Raw genomic sequence first — 22332 nt, 5'->3', positions numbered from 1 at the left:
TGATTTCCTTACTACAAACTCTTAGGTAAGTGAGCCTCTTTTAGGGCTATGTGTATGATCCCACTGGTCTATTTATTCACACAAAACACCAGACCATTCTGTTATTGCTTTCATACTGGCTAGTTTCTAGGGGCAAGGAGATACGTGTGTCCATTAAGTAACTACAATCATGGCATATTGGAACCACGAGCAAGGAAACCAAAGCAAAGCTCAGCAGTTGAAGCAACGGACTTGCAGAGTGCAGATCGTGGCATCGTTAGGAGATAAATCCCTCATGCTGTATTAAATTTTTAAAATGCTACTGGATTACAGGAAGAGGATCATTATCAGCAGGTCCTTACTGGGAACTTGTCAGGTTATCTCAACTATTGGCCATTTGGTTTTGGTAGTTGCAGGAACCAGCATACGGCTACATTTGCGGAGGTCATCAAGGTTACTTATGTTCCATATTTGGATCACTGCTATTACTTCTTTCTTTGGGATTACAGGAAATCGAAACAGATTATGAGTGGGCTTTGAGAAGAATTACAGCTTCCAAACTGGTTTGGAAAGTGGTGAATATTCCAGGAGGAGGGATGAATAAGCTGTACATGACCTCAGTGCTCCAGCTGGTGAGCCAGGCTGTGGGCCCGAGGCTGTCCTGAGGGGCCCCCTGCTCAGTGCCAGTAGTCCCACCGCTTGCTGCTAACAGGGTAGTGGAGGGAGTTTCCCAGATACGTAATTCTAATTTGCCACATATCTGTGTGTGTCTATTTTAAATTTCAGACAGTAATGGAAAATTAAAGCCCTGCCCTTTTTTTGACACCCCTACCCTTGATCACTTCCCCAGAGGTAACTACCATTACTGTGTACCGTTTCCATGCTGCTCTGTGTTCCTGTGGAAAGATGTGATTTTATTTTGCATTTCATTATTATTAAATTTTTTAAGTGTTTATTTTTGAGAGAGAGAATGAGGGAGGGGCAGAGAAGGAGGGAGACACAGAATCCGAAGCAGGCTCCAGGCTCTGAGCTTGATATGGGGCTTGAAGCCATGGACCATGAGATCATCACCTGAGCTGAAGTCAGACACTTAATTGACTGAACCACCCAGGTGCGACCATTACTGTTACATTTTTAAGAAAATGTTATGCCATATATTAATAGTCTGCAATTTGCTCATTTATCTGCCGTGTGCCCTGGAGATATTTCCATGTTGGTGCACATGGATGTATCTGCCTCATTCTTTTTAGATGTGGTGTAATTTTCCATAGTCTGACTACACCCCAGTTCATCTAATCACCCTCTTAAGGGACATGTAAGTTCATTCTGCCTTTTCCCGCTGTACACAGTGGTTCAGCGAACAGCATTGGATGTGCTTCCTCATGCAAAATGTGTTTCTCTAGATCAGAGGTTCTCAACCTTTTTGGTCTCATGACCCCTTCACATTTCACACTCTTAAGTGTTATTGAAGATTTCAAAGAACTTTTGTTTGTGGGTGGTATATCTGTCTATATTTATCATGTTAAAAATTAAAACAAACTATAAAAACATTAAGATAATAAGCCCGTTATATGTCATATTTTCATTAAAATCTATATCTTCACACATATAGGAAACATACATATTTTCATTAAAACTTCAAAAACAAAAATCTCAAAAGAAGAGTAGCGATTTCCATTTTTGTCAAATCTCCTTAACGTGTGGCTTAATAGAAGACCGCTGCATTCTCACATCTGCTTTTCTTTCATTATGTGGCAATATTCCGTGTCCGTAGCCTCTGGAAATTCCACTGTCCAAACTCATAAAAGAATGAGAGTAAGAAGGCAAATAAAACTTATTGTGAAAGTAGACTNAAAATATATATATATATATTTAAAAAAAAAAAGAAAGGAGACTTAACATCATAAACTTCTTGAAAGATTCTCAGGTTCCAGACCACACTTTGAGAACCACTGCTTTGGGTTCAGACTTGAGGGTGGAGTTGGAAGTTCAAGGGTCACAAGGTATGCACATTCCAAATATAATAGCTATTACTTCCGGTTGCTCTCCAGGATATTAACACGCCTATCAACAATGTGGGGGAGCAGCCGGTTCCCCGCTTCTTTACTGACACTGAATATTTTCGGAGTTTTTTGTTTGCCATTCTCTTGGAGACAGCGTCTCACTGTTTCAGTTAGTTGTTCCCTATTTGCACTGGGATTTCACAAGACATGTCTCTGGGGTCTGGCTGTGACACTTAGCAGTGTGCTAGGGACTGCCCATTGTTTCCAGCCACTTACTGGTGCCTTTTGGCCTCAGGTATTTGATCCTAGGGAGACCATCAGGTCTCAGGTCTTTATCATCACTTTGTGAAGTCTCCTCCAACCCCAGTCTATCTAAACTATTGTTTTTAAGCAAAAGATTCTCTGTTTAATCTTAGTGAGCAAAACTAGCAAATGCCTATTAGGAAATGTAAGGATGTCTGTAATTTAATTTAATTTTTATTTATTTTTAAAATTTTTATTTAATATAATTTATCATCAATTTGGCTAACATACAGCATATACAGTGTGCTCTTGGTTTTGGAGGTAGAGTCCTGTGGTTCATCATTTACATACAACACCCAGTGCTCAATCCAACAAGTGCCCTCCTCAGTGCCCATCACCCACTTTCCCCTCTCCCCCCCCATCCACCCTCAGTTTGTTCTCCATATTTAAGAGTGTCTTATAGCTTGCCTCCCTCTCTTTCAGTTTGTAACTATTTTTTCCGTTTCCCTTCCCCCATGGTCTTCTGTTAAGTTTCTCAAGTTCCACAAATGAGTGAAAACATATGATATCTGTCCTTCTCTGACTGACTTATTTCACTTAGCATGGTACCCTCCAGTTCAATCCACATTGCTACACATGGCATAATTCCGTTCTTTCTCATTGCCATGTAGTATTCATTGTATAGACAAACCACATCTTCTTGATCCATTCATCAGTTGTGGACATTTGGGCTCTTTCCATAATATGGCTATTGTTGAAAGCACTGCTGTAAACATTGGGGTACATGTGCCCCTGTGAACCAGCACTCCATTATCCTTTGAATAAATTCCCAAGGAATTTATTATACTGGGTCATAGGGTAGTTCTATTTTAAATTTTTTGAGGAACCTCCACACTGTTTTCCAGAGCGGCTGCACCAGTTTGCATTCCCACCAACAGTGCAAGAGGGTTCCTGTTTCTCCACATCCTTGCCGGTGTCTGTTTCCTGAGTTGCTAATTTTAGCCACTCTGACTGGCGTGAGGTGGTATCTCAGTGTGGTTTTGATTTGTATTTCCCTGATGAGGAGTGATGTTGAGCATCTTTTCATATCTCTGTTGGCCATCTGGATGTCCTTGGTGGAAAAGTGTCTATTCATGTCTTCTGTCCATTTCCTCACTGGATTATTTGTTTTTCGAGTGTTGAGTTTGGTAAGTTCTTTATAGATTTTGGATAGTAACCCTTTATCTGACATGTCATTTGCAAGTATCTTTTCCCATTCCATCAATTGCCTTTTAGTTTTCATTGTGCAGAAGCTTTTCATCTTTAATTTTTTTTAATTTTTAATTTTTAAAAGTTTTTAGAAATATAACTTATTATCAAATGGGGAGAAGCTTTTTATCTTGATGGGATCCCAGTAGTTCATTTTTGCTTTTATTTTCCTTGCCTTTTGAGACATGTTGAGCAAGAAATTGCTGAGGCTGACATCAGAGAGGTTGTTGCCTGCTTTCTCCTCTATGGTTTTGATGGTTTCCTGCCTCACATTTGGGTCTTTCATTGTGAAAGGATGTCTTTTAAAAAGTCTTTCTTTTGGACTTCCTGGGTCAGTGTTTTGAGCATCTGACTGTTAATTTTGGCTTAGGTCATGATCTCAGAGTCATGAGATCAAACCTGTGTTGGGCTCCACACTGGGCGTGGAGCCTGCTTGAGATTCTCTCTCTCCCACTCTGTTCCTCTCCTCTGCTCTCTCACATTCTTTTTTTTTTTTTTTAAGTCTGTCTTTTAAGTGTTAACATCTGCTGCACATTTGATGATCATTCATAAGGGTTCTTAAAGTTTCAAAAAGCACAGAGAAAGTTCTGTACCTTTCTTGATGAGGTTCCCCTCTCCTTTGACCAGGTTGTGTTTGCAAAGCAGAAGATGATGTCTATCCAATGAGAGAATGGATGGAAAGAAGCCCGAGACATGTTTGTATTCAGTTCGTGCTGGTTGGTGCCGAAGCTAGTATATGTTAAGCTTTTGCAATCTGGGCATGCTTTGCAGTGTTTTGATAAGCCAACACAGCTGAGATGAGAGGTTGTGCTTCTTCCCAGCCCTCCCTCATACTCAGGCGCCACTCAGGTGCTGAAGGCTCAACTGCGGATGAGTCTGAGTGACGGTAACTTGCCTCCTTTCCCTTCCCTATGTCCCTTGCAGGAAGGAGAGTCTGATGATCATGAAAATCTTCCTAATAAGGCTTCATTCCTTTTCAGTCTCTGTAAACTCTCTAAGCCTCTGTGCTTTCAGTGTTCTCTGGTGCACACACACTCAAGTGATAGCGGGACAGAAAAAGGATGCTCTGGGGCGCCTGGGTGGCTTAGTCGGTTAAGCATATGACTTCAGCTCAGGTCATGATCTCCCGGTTCATGGGTTAGAGCCCTGCGTCGGACTCTGTACTGGGAGCTCAGAGCCTGGAGCCTGCTTCAGATTCTGTGTCTCCCTCTCTCTTTCTCTGCCCCTCCCCTGCTCATGCTCTGTCTCTCTCTCTCAAAAATAAATAACCATTAAAGAAAAAAAAAGAAAAAGGATGTGCTGTAAAGAACTGAAGGAACACCCAGTAAGTGACACTTACTGCTTACTAGTGAGGAACAGCTGTGTGGGGCATGTGGGCCCAAAAGGCATCTGGCCTTAGAATCCATTTCACCCCTTGTAACATGAGGACATCGGACTAAAATTAGTTGTTGAACGCACGCCATTCCCCTTCTGATTCTGGCCTGGGATTCCTTACAGTACTTGTTCTTTTCCACCCCTTGTCTCCATTTGTTCATGTTCTCATTCATTGGGCCCTTCACGGCGTGCACTAGGACCTAGCAGTGAAGAAGGCCGGGAGCCGTCCCCAGGAATTGCCCTGAGAAGTGTTTTGGAAGAAGGGCCCTGGCCAGGAGCCTCACCCCGTAGGAGCCATTGGGGATGGCTTTAGGAGAAGCCATCCATCAGCCTGTGCGAAGCCTTTTGGGGAGAGCAGACGTGGTTTCTTGGGAGAAGCAGAAGAGGGTCAGTGTTACTGGGCCCGTGGAACAAGGGGAAGACTGAGGGGTTTAAGACCTGGGTGGGCAGGGGCCCGCTCACCGAGCGCCTGTGGCGTTCAGACTTTAGAGTTTCTCCAGTGCATTCAGAGGGCTCCTAGCTAGATGGGACAAAATCACACCCACGTTTTAAAACCTCCCGCGGGTGCGCTGCGAGAACGGATTGGAGTTGTGGAGAGACTAGTTAGGGGCTCCTGCAGTGAAGTTCGGGCTGACGATCTCTGTGCACTTTGAGGACAGGGACTGTTATAGGTGTCTTGGACTCTGCCACGATACTCTGTGGGGGGCGGATGCCTTATCAAAGATTACCAGGAGCCATCGTGGGAACTGTGAGCACATGCGGGCCCTCCTGTTCCTCCTGGGGTGTTGGGGCTGAACTGGGAAGGACCCAAGTGGGACCCATTAGGCAGCTTGCCTCCTTTCCCTTCCCCAGTGTCCCTTACAGGAAGGAGAGTCTGATGGTTGTGAAAATCTTCTTCCTAATAAGGCTTCATTCCTTTTAAATCTCTGTAAAGTCTCTAAGCGTCTATGCTTAGAGTTGGAACCACATGATATGTATGTAACCTTTTCAGACTGGCTTCTTTCACTTTGTCATATACATTTAAGATTCCTCCATGACTTCGTGGTTTAATGCCTCAATTCTCTTTAGTGTTGAGTATCCCTTGTCTTGAGGTACCATGGTTTATCTGAAGGACATCTTGGTTGCTTCCAAATTTTGACAATTATGAGTAACGCTGCTATAAACCTCCATGTGCAGGTTTTTGTGTAGACATGAGTTTTCAAGTCCTTTGGACAAATACTAAGGAGCATGATTACTGGATCGTGTGGCAAAACCATGTTTACTTTTGCAAGAACCTGCCAGAGTGTCCTCCAAAGTGACTGTACCATATCGCACTCCCAGTAACAACGAGTGAGTGTTCCTGTTTCTCTGTCTCCTTGCCAACATTTGGTATTGCCAGTGTTCCAGATTTTGGCCATGTTAATAGGCGCGTACTAGTACCTTGTTTTTTCATTTGCATTTCTCTGATGACACATGAAACTCTTCGCATATACTCATTTGCCATCTGCATGTCTTCTTTAGTGAGGTGTCTGCTAAGGTCTTTGGCCCATTTTTAATTGAGTTGTTTGTTTTCTTATTGTTGAGTTTTAAGAGTTCTTTGTATATTTTGAGTATCAGTTGTCTGTCACCTGAACCCAGCATATACTGATGCTACTTGTGTGCCAGGTCCTTTAAGCATGGTGTTTTCCCACCAGCAATCCTTCCAGACGGTTCCATCTTTTTTTTCACATTTGAGAGACTGTGGGATAGCGGTTAAGATGTGAATTTTGGAACCATTCGCATGGTTCCCATCCTGACAGGCAGCATATCCACTGTGAGACCTCGGGCAAGTTGTATCATTTCTCTGTCCTGCAGTTTCCTCATCAGTAAATTGGGTAAGAATAGAGCCTGTCTCATGGGGTGGTGACAGTGAAATGGACTAGCACAGTGAGCACCAGACCAGGGTCTAGGACATACCCCAGCACAGGTGACTCCCACGGATGAGGAACTGAGGCTGGCAGAGATCCGATCCCCTACCGGCCCAGGGGCACGTGGAGTGGCGCTGGAAAGCAGCTCCGATCCCGAAGCCTGTGTACTCTGCCTTCCCCCTGTCTTATGAGTGGGGAGCAGTACGGACAGAGCAGGCTAGCTTGTGCCCCAGCACAGAAGCTGCTCACTTATGCTGGGGCTGGGGCCCATCCCATGCGGATCGCCCTCCCCACCACTTGCACTCCTTCTGGGGAGCCCACCTGCTCTGGTTCAGTCACGACCAGCCCCAGGACATCGAAACCCCTCCTCCCACCAAACCCTCCCTGACAGCACCACAGGATCGAGCCTGCAGGGCTGTCCTTTATGGGGGTGTCCGCTTGTGCTGGTTCCCCAGCTTGGGTCCTCCTCCCTTCAAACAGGAGCATGTGCCAGGGCTCAGCCATCACGCTTATGCACTTTGTCTTGTCTGTTATCACTGATGGCTCATACTCTCAGCCTCCTCTACTAGGCTGTAAGCTCTTCGAGGACAGGGTCCATGTCATCTTTATCTTTGAGTCCCTTGTGTGCCCCATGGCACCATGTGTGCAGTGAACCCTTGTTGGGCTGAGCTCAGCACTACTGAGCCCTGAGTACCTTAGGGAGAACATCTGTGCTCTGTTGTGCTGTAATAGACACAGGAAGAACAGAGCTCCTGGGGGGCAGGGGTCCTTGGCCTCTTGGCTGTCTCTGATATGCTGCTGGCACAAAGGCCCTGTGCCATTAAATACCTAGCTCTGATGAACTTCGATGTCTCTTTTCTTCTTTGAGACTTCTTGAGAAAAGAGTGTTTGCCATGTAATCCATGATCGCCTGTCTACTTAAAATGTCTTTGTATTTGCAAATAAGCCTCGTGACCAGTTATCTGAATAATGGTAACAGTTGTTGTGGGTTCTTTTCATTTTATTGGAGTCACTGACTTTGATTCATTACAAGATTGAGACACTCAAAGCCTTCGCCTCCACAATAGAGCTCCTTTGTTGCCAGAACTCCAAAAGCTAGCTTTTAAAAGCCATCATTGAGGGAGAGATGATGCAAGAGGACTTAACAAAGCTGGGTCTAGTCTCAGGCTGTGGCCCCATTAAATCTGAGATCCCCACTATCCAAGGCAGGCTTTCATGGTATGTGTGTTCAAGAGCTGTAGGAGATAAGACAAACATGTAAACCAGTTAATAAAGGTGAAATTCAAATAATTATAAGTGCACCGAAGGAAATAATCCAAGATGTGACAAAGAAGCCCTGAATCTGTGTATCCCCAGTGCTTACCATGATGCATAGAAATAAAACCGACAGCTGCTGTTCATTGAGTTCTTACTGTGTGCTGGCACTGGGAGGCTTTGCAAATGAGAAAAATGAGGTTCACAGACGTTAAGCGACTTGTTAGTAAAAGAGAAAACCCAATGGCCATTCGATATCATGAATCTTTGTAACAGCAACATTCAGGAATAAAGATTCCAGAACCTTTTTTTTCCATATAGATTTACCTAATTTTTCCCTTCAGGCAAAAATGCCTTCCCCCTATCCAATTGGATTTCCATATTTTACCACACAGGTTGGCCTCTGTGTCAGTGACAATTGGCTGGATGGTAATTTTCTTCTAACCTCTTTATACTTAAAAGTGTCTGGTAAATTGCCCCTTGGCCTTAAGTGGTCTGTCCATCGGACATTTTTCTTAAGCTGACTTCATGCCCCTCATCATTGGACAGCATCCATTTCTCGTGTTCATTTTGAAACCATGTGTTTCCCCGCTGCCTTCTGACAGTGCAGAAACCCAGCCTGCGTTGCCTGTAGTGGAAGTGTGGTAAGTCTGGGATTGCTACAGGAACTTATTCCTGCCTCTCGTGTCATATTCCCACTGGAATGTTTTGATGATATAGTTTCTTTGATCTGGCCCTTCCCTTCCATGGGTCCATCCTCCGTCCCTACTGAGTAAACTTCATGCCAGAGATAAAGAGTCACATGTGCTACCAACTGAGCCAGCCAGATGGCCAGGCACTGTGGGTTTTGATGATGCTTCCTTATCAGCTTTAGCCTGGAGCTCAGGACCAGGCTGCTGGGGAGCTGAGGTTCGCCCTTTCCTGCTTCTTCCCATGTCATTGGCTGGCCTGGCACCTACCCTTCTCCACTCCACCCTGCCTCCATGCCCTGCCTCCACCTTCTCTCCTCCCTGGTCACTCATTCTCTGGGTGTCATCACACTCGGTGAAGAGCAGGGACTTGGGATCGTGTCGCGTCTATACCAAGTATTAGCTGTCTGACTTTGGAAGTTACTCTGAGTCTTATTTCTGCATCTGACAAATGGGGCTAGATGACAGCTAGTCCGTAGGCTCTTTCATTGGATTGAACAAGAGCATCTAATTACTATTTAAATATAGTACTTAATAAGTGACCCATTTTCCTTTAGTAAGTCATTCTGTGATGGGAGGTAGCTTATATGTGATCAGTATGTAAGGGAATACCACTTCGGGGAAGTCACATTGGTTCTCATGCCTTGGTGTGTACATGATGCCCATTCACTCCATGCTCTTCCTCTGGGCTCCGTTCGGTCACGTGCTGTGATTTAGAAGTGCTATCAGGTAGTTCTCCCTGGTCTTTGTCCGTTTTGCTTTTTCTTCTTGTGTACATAACCCAGCAGCCTCATACCCCTTCATCACACTAGTATGTTTTTGACAGGACTGTTGCTGATTGGTTAGTGCTCTAGGTACAGATTTTGTGTGATTTTCTATAACACTACTATTATTTAACACGTAAATGGTATTATAGCAGAGACACTTGTGTTGATTTCTTTCTTCTGCCTTTCATCTGGCCTTTTGCATTGCTCTTCATTTCACAGAACCAGTGCCTTTGGCCTGGACCAGGCTAGGACCTACAGGAAATACAGTTCAGGCAGGGACGCCTGGGTGGCTCAGTCGGTTAAGTGTCCAACTTTGGCTCAGGTCATGACCTCACGGTTTGTGGGTTCGAGCCCCACATCCGGCTCTGGGCTGAGAGCTCAGAACCTGGAGTCTGCTTCAGATTCTGTGTCTCCCTCTCTCTCTTCCCCTCCTCTATTCACACTCTGTGTCTCTCTCTCTAAAAACTAAATAAAGGGGGGCGCCTGGGTGGCTCAGTCGGTTAAGTGTCCAACTTTCGCTTAGGTCATGATCTCACAGTTCATGGGTTCGAGCCCTGCGTCGGGCTCTGTGCTGACTGCCAGCCCAGAGCCTGGAGCCTAGTTTAGAGTCTGTGTCTCCCTCTCTCTCTTCCCCTCCTCTGTTCACACTCTGTGTGTCTCTCTCTAAAAACTAAATAAACATTTTTAAAAATTAAAAAAAAAAAACAAAGACAGTTCAGGCAGATGCGTACCATGACTGGTTTCCTTTGTTTTGTTTTGTTTTGAGAGAGAGAGAGAGCATGAGCAGGGGAGGGGCTGAGAGAGACGGAGACACAGAATCCAACGTGGGTTCTGCGCTGATAGCAGCAAGCCTAATGTGGGGCTCGAACCCATGAATTGTGAGATCATGATCTGAGCCAAATCAGATGCTCAACCAGCTGAGCCCCCCATGTGCCTCTGTGACAGTTTCTTCATGTTGTTTCTCACCTGCTCTGTTGCAGTACATTCCTGACTGGTATCTGCTTCTATTCTTGATCCTGGATGGGCAGTTGTTGACATAGTGTCTAGAGTATCTAAATAAAAATACTCAATTAAAAAAAAAGATAAAGTAAATGCAGCAAAATGTCGATATTGTTTTAAACTCCTGGGTATCTGTTTATTATTTTCTGTAATTTTCCATATGTTTGAGTTAATTAATCTCTGATGATAAAAAATTTTAAAAATAAAATAATATTTAGATACATTGAGTACTACTTTGCCTCTTTACTAGAACACCAAGTTCTTTTTATGCCTTTTTTGCCCTGGTACCCAAATGATGGGAGTTATTTTACTCCCTGGACAATTGTTAGATTATAGAAGCTCTTCCTTCCTGTGGGGTAGACTTTCAGGGTTCCCCACCACAGGAAGGAAACCCTTCTCGTTACCCCCCAGCCTTCTGTCCCAGCTTGCCTCCTACTGCCCCCTGACTCTTGGCTTCTTTTTATTTCTCATTTCTGGCCTGGGAATGCCCTTCGGGGCTCAATGTGTTTCTTTTCCTGGACGTGTCTTGACCCTTCCCAGAAAGCTCTGCCCCTCTGGCCACTCAGAAGAAACCTTGGGCCAGACCACTTCCATTCCAACAGAGCCTGGCTCCTGGGATGTTCCTAGTACGGCCTTCCTGGAGTGACTGGCCCAGAGAGGAAGGTTTTAAGAGACTGAGAGATTAAAATCCTGGCATCACCAGTTACTAGCTCGGGTAGAGGCCACTTGGAGCTTTTGGTTTCACCCAGGGTAAAATGAAGATAAGATACCATTTTCTCCCTCCCTTTGTCTTTCTCTCTCATTTGGTTGTGAGGTTTACATGCAACAAGGGTTTGAGGATCACTTTGTATGCTGTGAATATGACTTGTCCGTTGTGTTTTCTTCTGACATTCCATTCCAGATGAAGAGCGTTTACTTTTGAGCTCAGCACATCCTCAATTTCCATCTCTCTAGACTCAGTGATAGTTTCTTTCTTCCTCTTTTGCAAAAGCTTTAGTATGAGAAGTTCAGTTATTTATGCTCTGGCAGTTTCCACCTGTGCCTTGAGGGAGGTTTCCCAGGTCTCTAGACAGGACTTGAAACACATTATCCTATAGAAAGAAAGTTACCACATGCTGGCTATGCTCACTGCCGGACTCTACCTAAGGAATACATGGGCCAGACAGGTTTTCATGAAATCCTGATAGCTAACAATTTTCCTGAGAAACTGGGCAGATGTTGCCAAGCAAGCAACTCACCAGAAACCATCCATTTATATAACCCAGGGGCTGGCTTGTGCTCTCTCCCTCCCTCTGCTATGCTCAGTAAGCCTTGGTGGTTGGGGACTTCCTAGGCAGCTTTTAGCAAAGTCACGCTAATGCAAGAGCTGTGTGACATTATCCCTGTAGCCCTGCACTGTTCTGACTACTCTGTTTTTATAAAATGCAAGAACTAGGGCACCTGGGTGGCTCAGTCAGTTGAGCATCCGACTTCAGCTCAGGTCATGATCTCACGGTTCATGGGTTTGAGCCCCGTGTCGGGCTCTGTGCTGACAGTTAGCTCAGAGCCTGGAGCCTGCTTCAGATTCTGTGTCTCCCTGACCCTCCCCTGCACATACTGTCTCTGTCTCTCTCTCAAAAAAAAAAATAAAAGCAAGAACTGAAGTTCAATGGGCTATGCGAATTGAAAGGTATTTGAAATACACAGCCTACCCCTAGCTCATATTTAATCCATTCCTAGCTGGCAAGAACTCACCCCTACTGTGGGACAATCTCTGATAGTATGCGACTTATCACAGTGATGTCCTCCAAGGGTTCTTGCTGAAAAGTCCTCTCTTGATGTCTGTGGGCATAAAAGTACCTGATGAAGAGGGGGTGCTCTGACCCCATTGTACCTCCTCCACCCCAAGATTCTACTCCCCGGACAACATCCCCATCACTGCCTTCTCCTGCCACAAGTGTAAAGCCCACCCCCTCCCCAGAGGGAGGTGACCCTTTGAGTCTTTTTATTATGTTTCAGGGACTAGGGAAGCCCACTTCAGTGTCTTCCTACCATCCCTTTCCCCTCTTTTTGGGGCAGGCATGCCCCCACTCTTTAAAGCAATAATAGAACCTGCTGGTTACTTCATACAGAAGAATGCAGTACTTCCTGAGAAACTACTGGGAACCAGGCAGCCTACTGAGAGTACAGATATTGACGTCATTGTCCATTTGGAGAAACTTGGGTTTGGAAGGTGAAGTGACCTGAGGTCACCCAGCTGTGAGTGGCAGAGTTGGGTTTGAGGAGAATAACATCAGAGCCCATGCACCTAGCATCTCTCACACTGTACAGGATGTGGTGGACAGCGTGCCTGAGATACACGCTCCCCATCCCACAGATGGTGGCCCGGGAGCGGGACCCAGGTCTCCTGCCGTCCCACCTCACACCCACCCCCATGTCTGCGAGTTTGCTCTCTCTTCCTTGGGCTGTGCTTTTACCTGTGCCTTCTTTCTTCTTGAAGGAGACAGAAAACTGCTGATGTGCCATCCAGTGACCTATCACCAAATGTTCCTTCAGCCTTCCCTTCATCAGGCTAGAAGTCCTGGCTTCTCTGTTTTAAAAGACTCCTTCTTTAGTCCAGTTTTCTTTCTTTTTTTAAATTTTTAAAAAATGTTTATCTGTTTTCAAGAGAGAGACAGGGTATGAGCAGGGGAGGGTCAGAGAGAGAGGGAGACACAGAATCTGAAGCAGGCTCCAGGCTCTCAGCGTTCAGCACAGAGCCTGACATGGGGCTTGAAGTCACGGACCACAAGAACATGACCTGAACCAAAGTCAGAAGCTTAACCAACTGAGCCACCCAGGTGCCCCATCTTTTTTTTTTCTTAATGTTTATTTATTTTTGAGACAGAGCATGTGCCTGAGCTAGAGAGGGGCAGAGGGAGTGGGAGACAGAGGCTCTGAAGCAGCCCTGTGCTGTCAGCAGCAAGCCTGACATGGGGCTCGAACTGAACCATGAGATCATGATCTGAGCTGAAGTCAGATGTTCAACCAACTGAGCCACCCAGGCGTCCCTCTAGTGCAGTTTTCCGACAGTCCTTCCCTGCCTCCTCCTCCCCCTGCCCCTCCCCTGTAACCCCTCCCCTTCTCTTAATCCTCACCCAAATTCAGCCAGGCCTATCACTTGCTGTGCTTTCGTTCCTGGTTCTTTTCTTGCCCACTTTTTCTTTTTATGGTGGTTTCACTTTCAAGAGCTTTCTCCTGCTCAGCCAGAGCTGCCCTCATGACCAGCATTGGCCAAAAATCTCTCAAATACTCAGCTTTACTATGAACCCGGGCGTTTGGTTTTAGTTCTGACCTCCTTGTGGCATGGTGCCCTGTGACTTCGCTGCCACGGAGAGACCTGAGGCTGGGGGCTGGGGGGGAAAGGGTCCAGACACTGCTCTTGCATTTATTTGTCACCATCTCACTTTGCTTCTCAGGTACCCAGATAAGCTGTTTCTCCCCAAGTTCCTTCTCCTGGCGTCAGGCTGCCTTCGTGGATTCTTACTGTTGGGCTGCAGTTCAGCAGAAGGACTCCTTGCAGGGCGATTCCGGACACCTTCCACTGTGGCTGCATAAGGTAACTGGGGATCTTTACGAATCTCACCTGTTGGCCTTGTAGACGTTGTTAGCGAGGCCCAGAGGGGCTGTGCCAGTCCCCAGCCGCACAGGTGCACGTGGCCAGCCAGCAGCGCTGGCCCTCGGATCGTACAACCCTCGCGCTTTAGGTTTAGTCAGAAGAAACCCCAGAGATGACTTGGCCCAGCCCCTTCACTAGCAGATGAAGAAACTGAGGCACTTTTTTGGATTTTAGCTCCATAACAGTGGGCACCTCTTATGTCTCACGTTTCTACCCTTCCTGCCCAGCAGTGTCTGACGCAGAGAAGGCTCTTGGTGACTTTTGAATGCCTGGGTGAGCAGTGTCAGATAGGGGCAGGGCCAGGACTCAGACCTAGCCGTGGCCAGTGCCTTTCCCCCCGCTCACAGAGCCCCTTGAGAAAAGGGAGGGCCAACATACAATTTAGTTTTTTCCGGCCAGTGCATTCCTGGAGCATCAAGAAGCCTAGTTATGACTCCTTCTAGGGGTGTTGGCTGCAACGAGTTGGGATCGATTCCTTAGCTTTCTGACAGGTCCAGATTCTGCAAGGAAGGGGAGGCACAATTCATAGGAGACACCAGTGTCCTACAGAGCAGAGGTCAAGCTGGGAGCTCCCTGGCAGGGGGAGTGGAGGAGGTAGGGGTAACATAGGGCATGGGAAGTGAGAAACCGGCGCCGGAGTCGGCCGGCTTGTGCAGGAGAACATTCTCTGTGTCACGAAGCAGTTCTGTTAGGTCTTCTCCATGCATGTAGAAGTAGGACTGTTTGTCAGCCTGTCATTATTTTCAACCACTGGTTCTACTGTCCATCATGAAAACAAAAAGAATGTTTGTGTTTCTTCTGGTATTCTCCTCCACTGAGGAAAGCATGCTCTTTTAGTTTCTGAAAAGCCAAAGGCTGAAAAGTTTGACTCTGGCCTTGACCTATTGCTGAACACACAGCATCCTTTTTAAAAAAGGAACAATTTAAGTCCTTTGCTATGACTCAGGCCTCATCCCCTCGTGTGAATTTATTGTGTGCCACCAGGCAGAGTGATGCCTACAGTGACTGCCTTCTTCTTTTGGGCTGGGCTTGTTTCTTTGACTGTAGCCTGAGCGCTAGCTGGGTCCTCATCAACTCTGCAGGTCTTAGTATCCAGGCCAATAAATAAGGGTATTTGATAGCAATGGGCACCGTTCCAGAAGCTGAACAGCCTTGTCTGCACGGGAGAATCCATGCTGTTATAGCATGGGTCGCTGTGTCGTGATGCTCTCGGGGGAAGGGACGGCGTGCCAGGCTGGGCACGGATGGAGCCACAGAAGAAGAATGTATCATCGGGCTTGTCCAGTGTAAGAGTGACAGGGATGTTAGAGACTGTGAAGCTTCTAGAGCAGGAAGAAACAAGTATTCTGATGCAGTGTAAGGTGAAGGGCACCTAGAGAGACAAGCCAAGGACTCAGGACTAGTTGCTGGCTGTAAGGCCATGGTCAGGTCCCTGGCCATGCCCTGCCCTTGCTATGTAGGGGGAGGAGGCTTGTAGAGTGGTGTGGGCAGCCAAGCCCCCGGCATCCAGTTAGTGAGACACTGAGGATATTTCTGGTGGCAGTAGTCTAGCTTTGTTTGGATGGACATTTAGCTGAGAGATCTTTCCAGATCCACAGGGCTTGGGGCAAAACTTAAGAGCTGGGACCAGCCAAGTTGAAAGGACTTTGGTCAACACACCCCAGGCTCGAAAGCCTATTCCTAGGGAGAAAGGGGTGATCCTAAATTAGACTAGCTCTCATGAGGACTAGAGTCCTGGTCTGAATCGTGTCAGTCCTGACTGAATGAGGAGATATGGGGATGGGCAGCATCTCTAGTCTGCCCACCAGTCAGCAGCAAGAATAAATCTTCTCCGGAAGTAGGTAACTTCATCCAGAGCCTCAAAGTCTTACCTAGTTTTTCACATGTAATGTCAGCAGCTGATACACAAGAAAACCAAGAGAAAAATCAGAACTAGAAACAGACCCACAGGACATCCATATGATAGGTTGATCAGATACACATTTAAATAATCACTAATACTATGGTATTAGTATTAATACTAATGATATGGAGAATTTCAAGAGAATGAAATTCTTGAAGTGAAAACAATAAACGACAGTTGATTTTAGCTGATGTTTACTGACGTCCTGCCTACCATATACCAGAACGTATGTGTGGCATCGGAGAGCCACGCATGACATGGCCCCTTCCTCGGGAAGCTCACTGTTTGGTGGGGAAGACAGATGTGTGAGGAAGACACTGGGAAGGAGTAATCCGGAAGCGAGATGGGAAAAGGAGAGTGTGGTTATCACGGAAGCCAGGGGGAGCGTGTTCTCGGACACAACAGTGAACTCTGTTCACAGTGAACTCAGTGCCCTTGGCGGAGGAGACAGTGCAGTAGGAGTGAAACAGACTTACCGGTGTGGGCGAACTCGTCAGTGCCGCTGGCAGTGGTGGTTTTCGTGAAGAAGTGGGTGCAGATGGCAGTGGGTGAATGGGAGGTAAGGCGATGAAGATGACGGTGATAAATTCTTCAGATTTTTTCCTCCCAGAAAAATCTCTCTTTCCGGGAAAAGGAAGAGAGAGCTATAAGCTGAGTGGTAGCTAGAGGGAAGGTTCGGGGACCTGGGAGATTTTGTAAATGAGAGAGTTTGGGACACATGGAGATACCTATGGCAGTAAGAGGGGGAGAGGCTGATGGCGTGCTGGCTGGGGAGGGCCCGTGGCACCTTCTGGCAGAGGGGAGGGCACCGCCTTGTCCTGTTGGGGGACAGCGGGCCTTTATTGACTCTGCAGGGTCAGCTCAGGTTATAGAGGACCTTTGAAAACTTAACAGGTGTGTGTAGGCCAAGTGCTGGAAACAAAGGGAGCCACTGTAGTGCCCTGAGCAGGGGTGTGATGTTTCCAGGCAATAATCCTCAGCGATGGGGTGCAGGAGAGAAAGGAGGCAGGGCAGGAGCCACCTGGCAGCCACAGACTGAGGGTTTTGATCAAGAGACGGAAAAGAAGAGGAGCTGTTAGCGTGAGAAAGGGAAAGAACAATTGAAAAGTGACACAGGTGTTTTGTTGCTGGGTGGAGGGCTACACTGAAGGACAGTCACAGGTGACATCTGTGTTTAGACTAGGGGTCAGCGGGCTTTTCTGTGAAGGGCCACATGGGCCATTTTCTCACCAAGGCAGGTCTGGCAGTCGCTCTGCCAAGATAGACGATATGTGTGCGGTCATCTGTGGCTGCATTGGGCTTGTGGGAGTGATTTGCGGTCCCGCGGGCTCGGGGGACAGCAGTGGGGATGGTGGGAAGTACAAAGATTCTGGGCATCTCGGAAGATGTGCCAGTGGGACACAGAGGATGAGGGAGAGGTTAGAGTCACGGTCCCAGCACGCCCAAGGATTTAGGCTCTGGGTGAAGGTGAGGCCATTCACTCCTTTGAAGAAGTCTGGGGAGGGAGAAGGTTTTAGAGTTATCTACTCTTCCCAGTGCCTCATATAGCCGCAGTCATGCAGTATGTGGCCTTTTACATCTGATTTGTTTCACTCAGCGTGTTTCCAAGGTTCACTCTTGTGGTAGCATAATCAGAATTCCCTGCCTTTTTAAGGCTGTGTAATATTCCAGTGTGTGTGTGTGCGCGCGCGTGCACGTGTGCCAAGCTCTGTGTGTCCACGCATCCAGCAGTGGGCGCTCGTGTTGCTTGCACCTTGTGGCAATCGCAATGAATGCTGCCATGAACATGGGTGTACAGATACCTGTTCAAGTCCCTGCTTGTGGCTCCTGTGAGCATATACCCAGATGTGGGGTTGTCGGATTCTTTCTCAAGCTCAGAACATGTTTCCTGGTGGTTTTCTTTTGGCTTCTCTCCATTCAGCGGACTCCTGATTGCTAAGGCGGCAAGGACCTGTGAGCCAGGCTGAAGGGCCAGAGCAGTCGATGCCCTGTGCAAGGCCCCATGGCCAGGTGGCGGGAGAGGACAGGACCTCCTTCAGACTTCAGGCGTTTCTCACGTGTGAGAAGGTGCAGGTTTAACGTGGCTTCAGAAGGGAGCACTCTAACCTGGGGGTGGCGACCAGTTGCTGAACTTTGGCTCCACACGGAAAGGGAGTTTGTGGCAGAAGGGGTGTCTAGCAGGGGGCCCCACTCAGTAGTGGAGCCAGGGAGGTCCTTGGTTCTGGGGGGGCATGATGCTGTGTGTCTTCTCCCCACGTCTTTATTGCTTACCCTAGCTGTGCTTCCTTCATGTAAACCCCCGGCCCCTGAGCTGTTCTTGACACCTGGCTACGTAATCCCCACCTCTTCCTCCCTGCTGTTCTGCATCACCCTCATTCGATCACGACTACGGTCGTGGCTCATAGACATTCCCATCCCAGGAGAACTCTGGTGTCCCTGATGGTGCATCTACTGTACCATCCACCGTCTGATCTCCATGGACTCTGACCCTCTTCTCCATGTGTCCACCTCATCCTGTGGCCACCTCACTCTTAGTTCATCATTACCTCACTCCCTGCCCCCACCTCCAGCCCTCTGAGGCCCCGCCTTTCTGACTCTGTCATTTCCCTAAACAAAACCCTCCAGAGTCCCTACAAAATCTCTATATTTCTTTCAAGAGACAAACTACTCTGGCTCCTAAGGGTCTCTCTCCTGCTGAGCCCTGTGAACCATCCCAGCCTCACCTCTGGGTCAATCCCCACCATCCCTGGGCCCCCAGGGACCTGGACTTCCTGTAGCTCTCACGTGTCTTGGCCGTTTCACACACACCTTCCATTGATCCCTCCTCCCCTCTAATCTGGCCACCTCTGGCTGTATGATTCTGCTCTCAGCTGAAACGTCCTTTCCACCTGGAAGTTTCCTCTGAATCTCTAGATGGAGGCTTCTTGCTTTCAGGGCCAGGTGTGTCAACACGAAGCCTCCAGGAATAAGACCATAAGGCCACTGTGTGGACAGCAGACTGCACACCCTGCCTAAAGGCAGTTAGATCCTAAAAATGGGGTGCTGGCCAGCAAAGCATCAGCTGCACTGCACCGTGGTCAATACTGTGCGTTCCTGAGCAGTCTGTGCTTTTCCTGCAGTCACCATGGGACGCGGCAATTTCCTGCCTTAAGCTACTTAATTATTTTTTTATTTAAAAAAAATTTTTAACATTTATTTGAGAGAAGGGAGTGGGTGGAGAGAGGGAGACAGAGGATCTGAAGTGGGCTCCTGCTGTGAGCGCAGAGCCTGATGCGAAGCTCGAACCCACGAACCGTGAGATCAGGACCTGAGCCAAAATCAAGAGTCAGTTGCTGAACCAACTGATCCACCCAGGTGCCCCCGATTCTTTATTTCTTTTCTTTTTTTTTTTTTTAAAGATTTTTATTTATTTCTAGGAGAGAGAGAGAAAGACAGCGTGAGCAGGGGAGGGTCAGAGAGAGAGGGAGTCACAGACTGAAACAGGCTCCAGGCTCTGAGCTGGCAGTCAGCACAGAGCCCGACGCGGGGCTCGAACCCACTAACCGCGAGATCATGACCTAAGCGAAAGTCGGACGCTTAACCGACTAAGCCACCCAGGCGCCCCGCGATTCTTTATTTCTAAGGCTGCAGGTTCAGTGCAGGCAGAGACCAGGCCTGCGTCCCTCATCAGTGCACTTCTGGGACAGCGCATAGCCCCGGTGGGTGCTCACGTCACGTGTGTGGAAGGGAGGAGCGTGAGGCAGTTGGTATGTGCTGTTCAGAACCTGACTTCATTCTCCAGCAGCATTCTGAGTCCAGGGCGAGGGGCTTAGAGGCACTGGGTTTATGTGAACACTTCTCAATTCAGTTCTTTCGCCAGACTTCAAACCAGGAGACCCAGATTCCCCCCAAAGAAATGAGTCAATGTAATCTTTAAACGTACATCAGTGAAGAGCGTGTGGTCCTGGTGTAATTAATGCTGTACTTTCTTTCCCCCCAGCTATTTAGTCCATGTCTTCTTTCCTCTTCTTCCCCCTTCTCTCTCCTACTCCCATTTATTTCTGGCGGCTCCCAGTACCTCTGAGAAACAGTGTTTTGTGGAAATGTGTGCGCTTTCAGGGGAAACCAGCAGGTGGCGCCCTAGGACCTCCAGGACTGTTTGATAACCAGCAGGTTTTATTTTATTTTTTGGTTGTTTTTTTTTTTTTTTCTTTTTTAGCACTCTGTTCTCTTCAAGTTCATAATGTAGGCAACTGTTAGGGGAGATTTTGTCTGAAACAGGAAAGCTGGGTTTTGTTTGGAAAAAAAAAAAAAGCAACAGAACAGGAAAATAAAATTAATAGAATAGACAGATCTTTAATTCCTTTAAGTAGATTCACAGAAATGTAGTTTAGAGGGGTCCTCTGAGTCTCCCAGACCAGAGGTTTCTAAACTTTAGCATTATTTCCACTTAGCTTGTGAAAATCCAGGACCCTGAGGGTCAGGAGTATGGTTTTCATCAACTTCGCAGGAGATTCAGGTACTGCTGGCCCAACTTGGGCTCCCGTGTGGGCACCTCTCATCCAGGCTAGTGTCTCCCAGATTCTCTCTGTGTGTAAATCACCTGTAGGACTTCTTGAAATGTAGACTCAGGTTCAGTAGGTCTGATGGAGCCTGTATTCTTCCTTTCTGACAAATTCTCAGGTGATACTGACCTTGCTGGCCTGTGGACCACTCTTTGAGAAGCAAGGATCCAGAGCAAGGGATTGACAAACTATGGCATAACCGCTCCATATAATCCAGCCCATCTCTCACCTGTTCCTGCAAATAGTCTCGTTGGAACACAGCCATGCCCATTCCTTTACACATTACCTGTGTCTGGTTTCACGTATGCAGCAGAGGTCATGGCTCACAAACATTTACTGTCTGGCCCTTTGCCTGCCCCTGATCTAAAATTCTGAGGCCCTTCCAGAGGATTCATTGAAAGGGAACTCCCTGCCTCACAGGACAGTTCATTCCATGTTCATACAGATCTTTGGGAAGGTTTTTCCTTGCTTCCTTGTGACTTGGTAATAATTCTGTTATCAGGAATCTCTATTTCCACCCATAAGTGCTTTGCTTACTTACCATCCTCTCTTCCCTAGGTCTCTCCTTGTGCTAGACCCCTCCCAGAATGTCACGACTCATGAAGCCCACTGCCTTGGGTGTCTTCCCAAGAGTGCAGAATAGAATGGTGTACCACCGTCCTTCTCTGCCCTCTGTAAGCTACTCGTGGAACACATTGGCCTTTCTGGGTAGCCCTTCATGTGTGACTTCCCACATTTGGGATTATCTTTAACATGGGTTACTTTCTGGGGCATCTGGATGGCTCAGTCAATTAAGCCTCCAACTCTTGATTTCACCTTAAGTCAAGATCGCACAGTTCGTGAGATCTAGCCCTGCGTTGGGCTCTGTGCTAATAGCACGAGATTCTCTCTCTCCCACTCTTTCTGCCCCTCCCCCTGCTCTCGCTCACAAAATAATAAACTTTCAAAGAAAAAGGGGGTTATTGTCTGAACAACATACAACCAAGAGCAGACCTCTTTGGTGTGTCTTTTTACATCACGTCCCCAGTGCAGTTTGCTGTTGGTTTACCCGCCTCCTCCTTTCTAACCATTCTTTCCCACATGTTCTGGGGTTCTCTTTTTGCCCAGCCCTAATGTTAGGATCCCATGCCTCTCTCGTATCTTCTTGTCTCCTTCTTCACATTCTCCTTGGATGATTTCAGTCACTCTTGGCTTCAACCAAGAATTGTAGGGTTGTATGCTACAAAATCCTGAATTGTAGGGTCGGCTGGATTTTTTTTCTTTTATCTTCAGTTACTTACTCTCCACTAGGATTAGAGTTCTGGGGTACGAGTAGCTTATGTTCATAATTTCTCATCTTCTTGGGTCTGCCTCCCACCTCGCTCCCGTCTGCTTGGAATCTGTTCCTTCTTGTTTCTTTATTTCAGCTAATGGTACTACCACCCACACCCTTGCGTAAGCTAGAAATCCAGAATTAGCCTCTGTTCCTCTCTCTCGCATCCCTCACTTCCAGGTGGGCACTGAAATGTCTGCCTCTTGCTCTTGAGGGCTCTGAAATCTGTCTTCCCTCTCCCCCCAGCTGCTGCCTCCGGTCAGTCCATCTCACTTCCCGCCTCTCCCCCACCGCGGCCGACTGCCTTGTCTCTCCCCGCTCCAGTGTGCTGCCTTCTCCACAGCTGAAGCAATCTTTCTAAAATAAATGTTCCTCTTGCCCCCTTACAGTGGCTTCCCATGGTGTGTGATGTGGGAAGGTGATGGCCTCATAATTTAGTTCCTGCTTACCCTGCATGTGAGTTTCCTAGGATCACCGTAGCAAATTACCACAAA

General features: G+C 47.3%; 1 protein-coding gene and 1 long non-coding RNA gene across 2 annotated transcripts in view; one reads left to right on the top strand and one right to left on the bottom strand.

Moving 5' to 3' along the window:
- Positions 1–22332, top strand: part of PANX1 (pannexin 1) — a 39900-nt gene that overhangs the window by 8506 nt on the left and 9062 nt on the right. Inside the window, exon 2 of the mRNA XM_077780610.1 lies at positions 13880–14019. Coding sequence (XP_077636736.1) covers positions 13880–14019 — 140 coding nt within the window. The remainder of the gene's footprint in view (positions 1–13879; positions 14020–22332) is intronic.
- LOC144245182 (uncharacterized) lies at positions 7784–13012 on the bottom strand. The gene is made up of 3 exons (XR_013339189.1): positions 12899–13012; positions 12177–12263; positions 7784–7968 (listed from the first exon to the last, which is right to left on the bottom strand). It is a non-coding gene; the product is annotated as an uncharacterized LOC144245182 (long non-coding RNA).

Source organism: Crocuta crocuta, unplaced genomic scaffold, assembly GCF_008692635.1.
Source record: "Crocuta crocuta isolate KB4526 unplaced genomic scaffold, BGI_CrCroc_1.0 scaffold78, whole genome shotgun sequence".
Lineage (NCBI taxonomy): Eukaryota > Metazoa > Chordata > Mammalia > Carnivora > Hyaenidae > Crocuta > Crocuta crocuta.
Note: the sequence above shows the minus strand (reverse complement) of the source record. Positions and strands in the feature narration are given on the sequence as shown.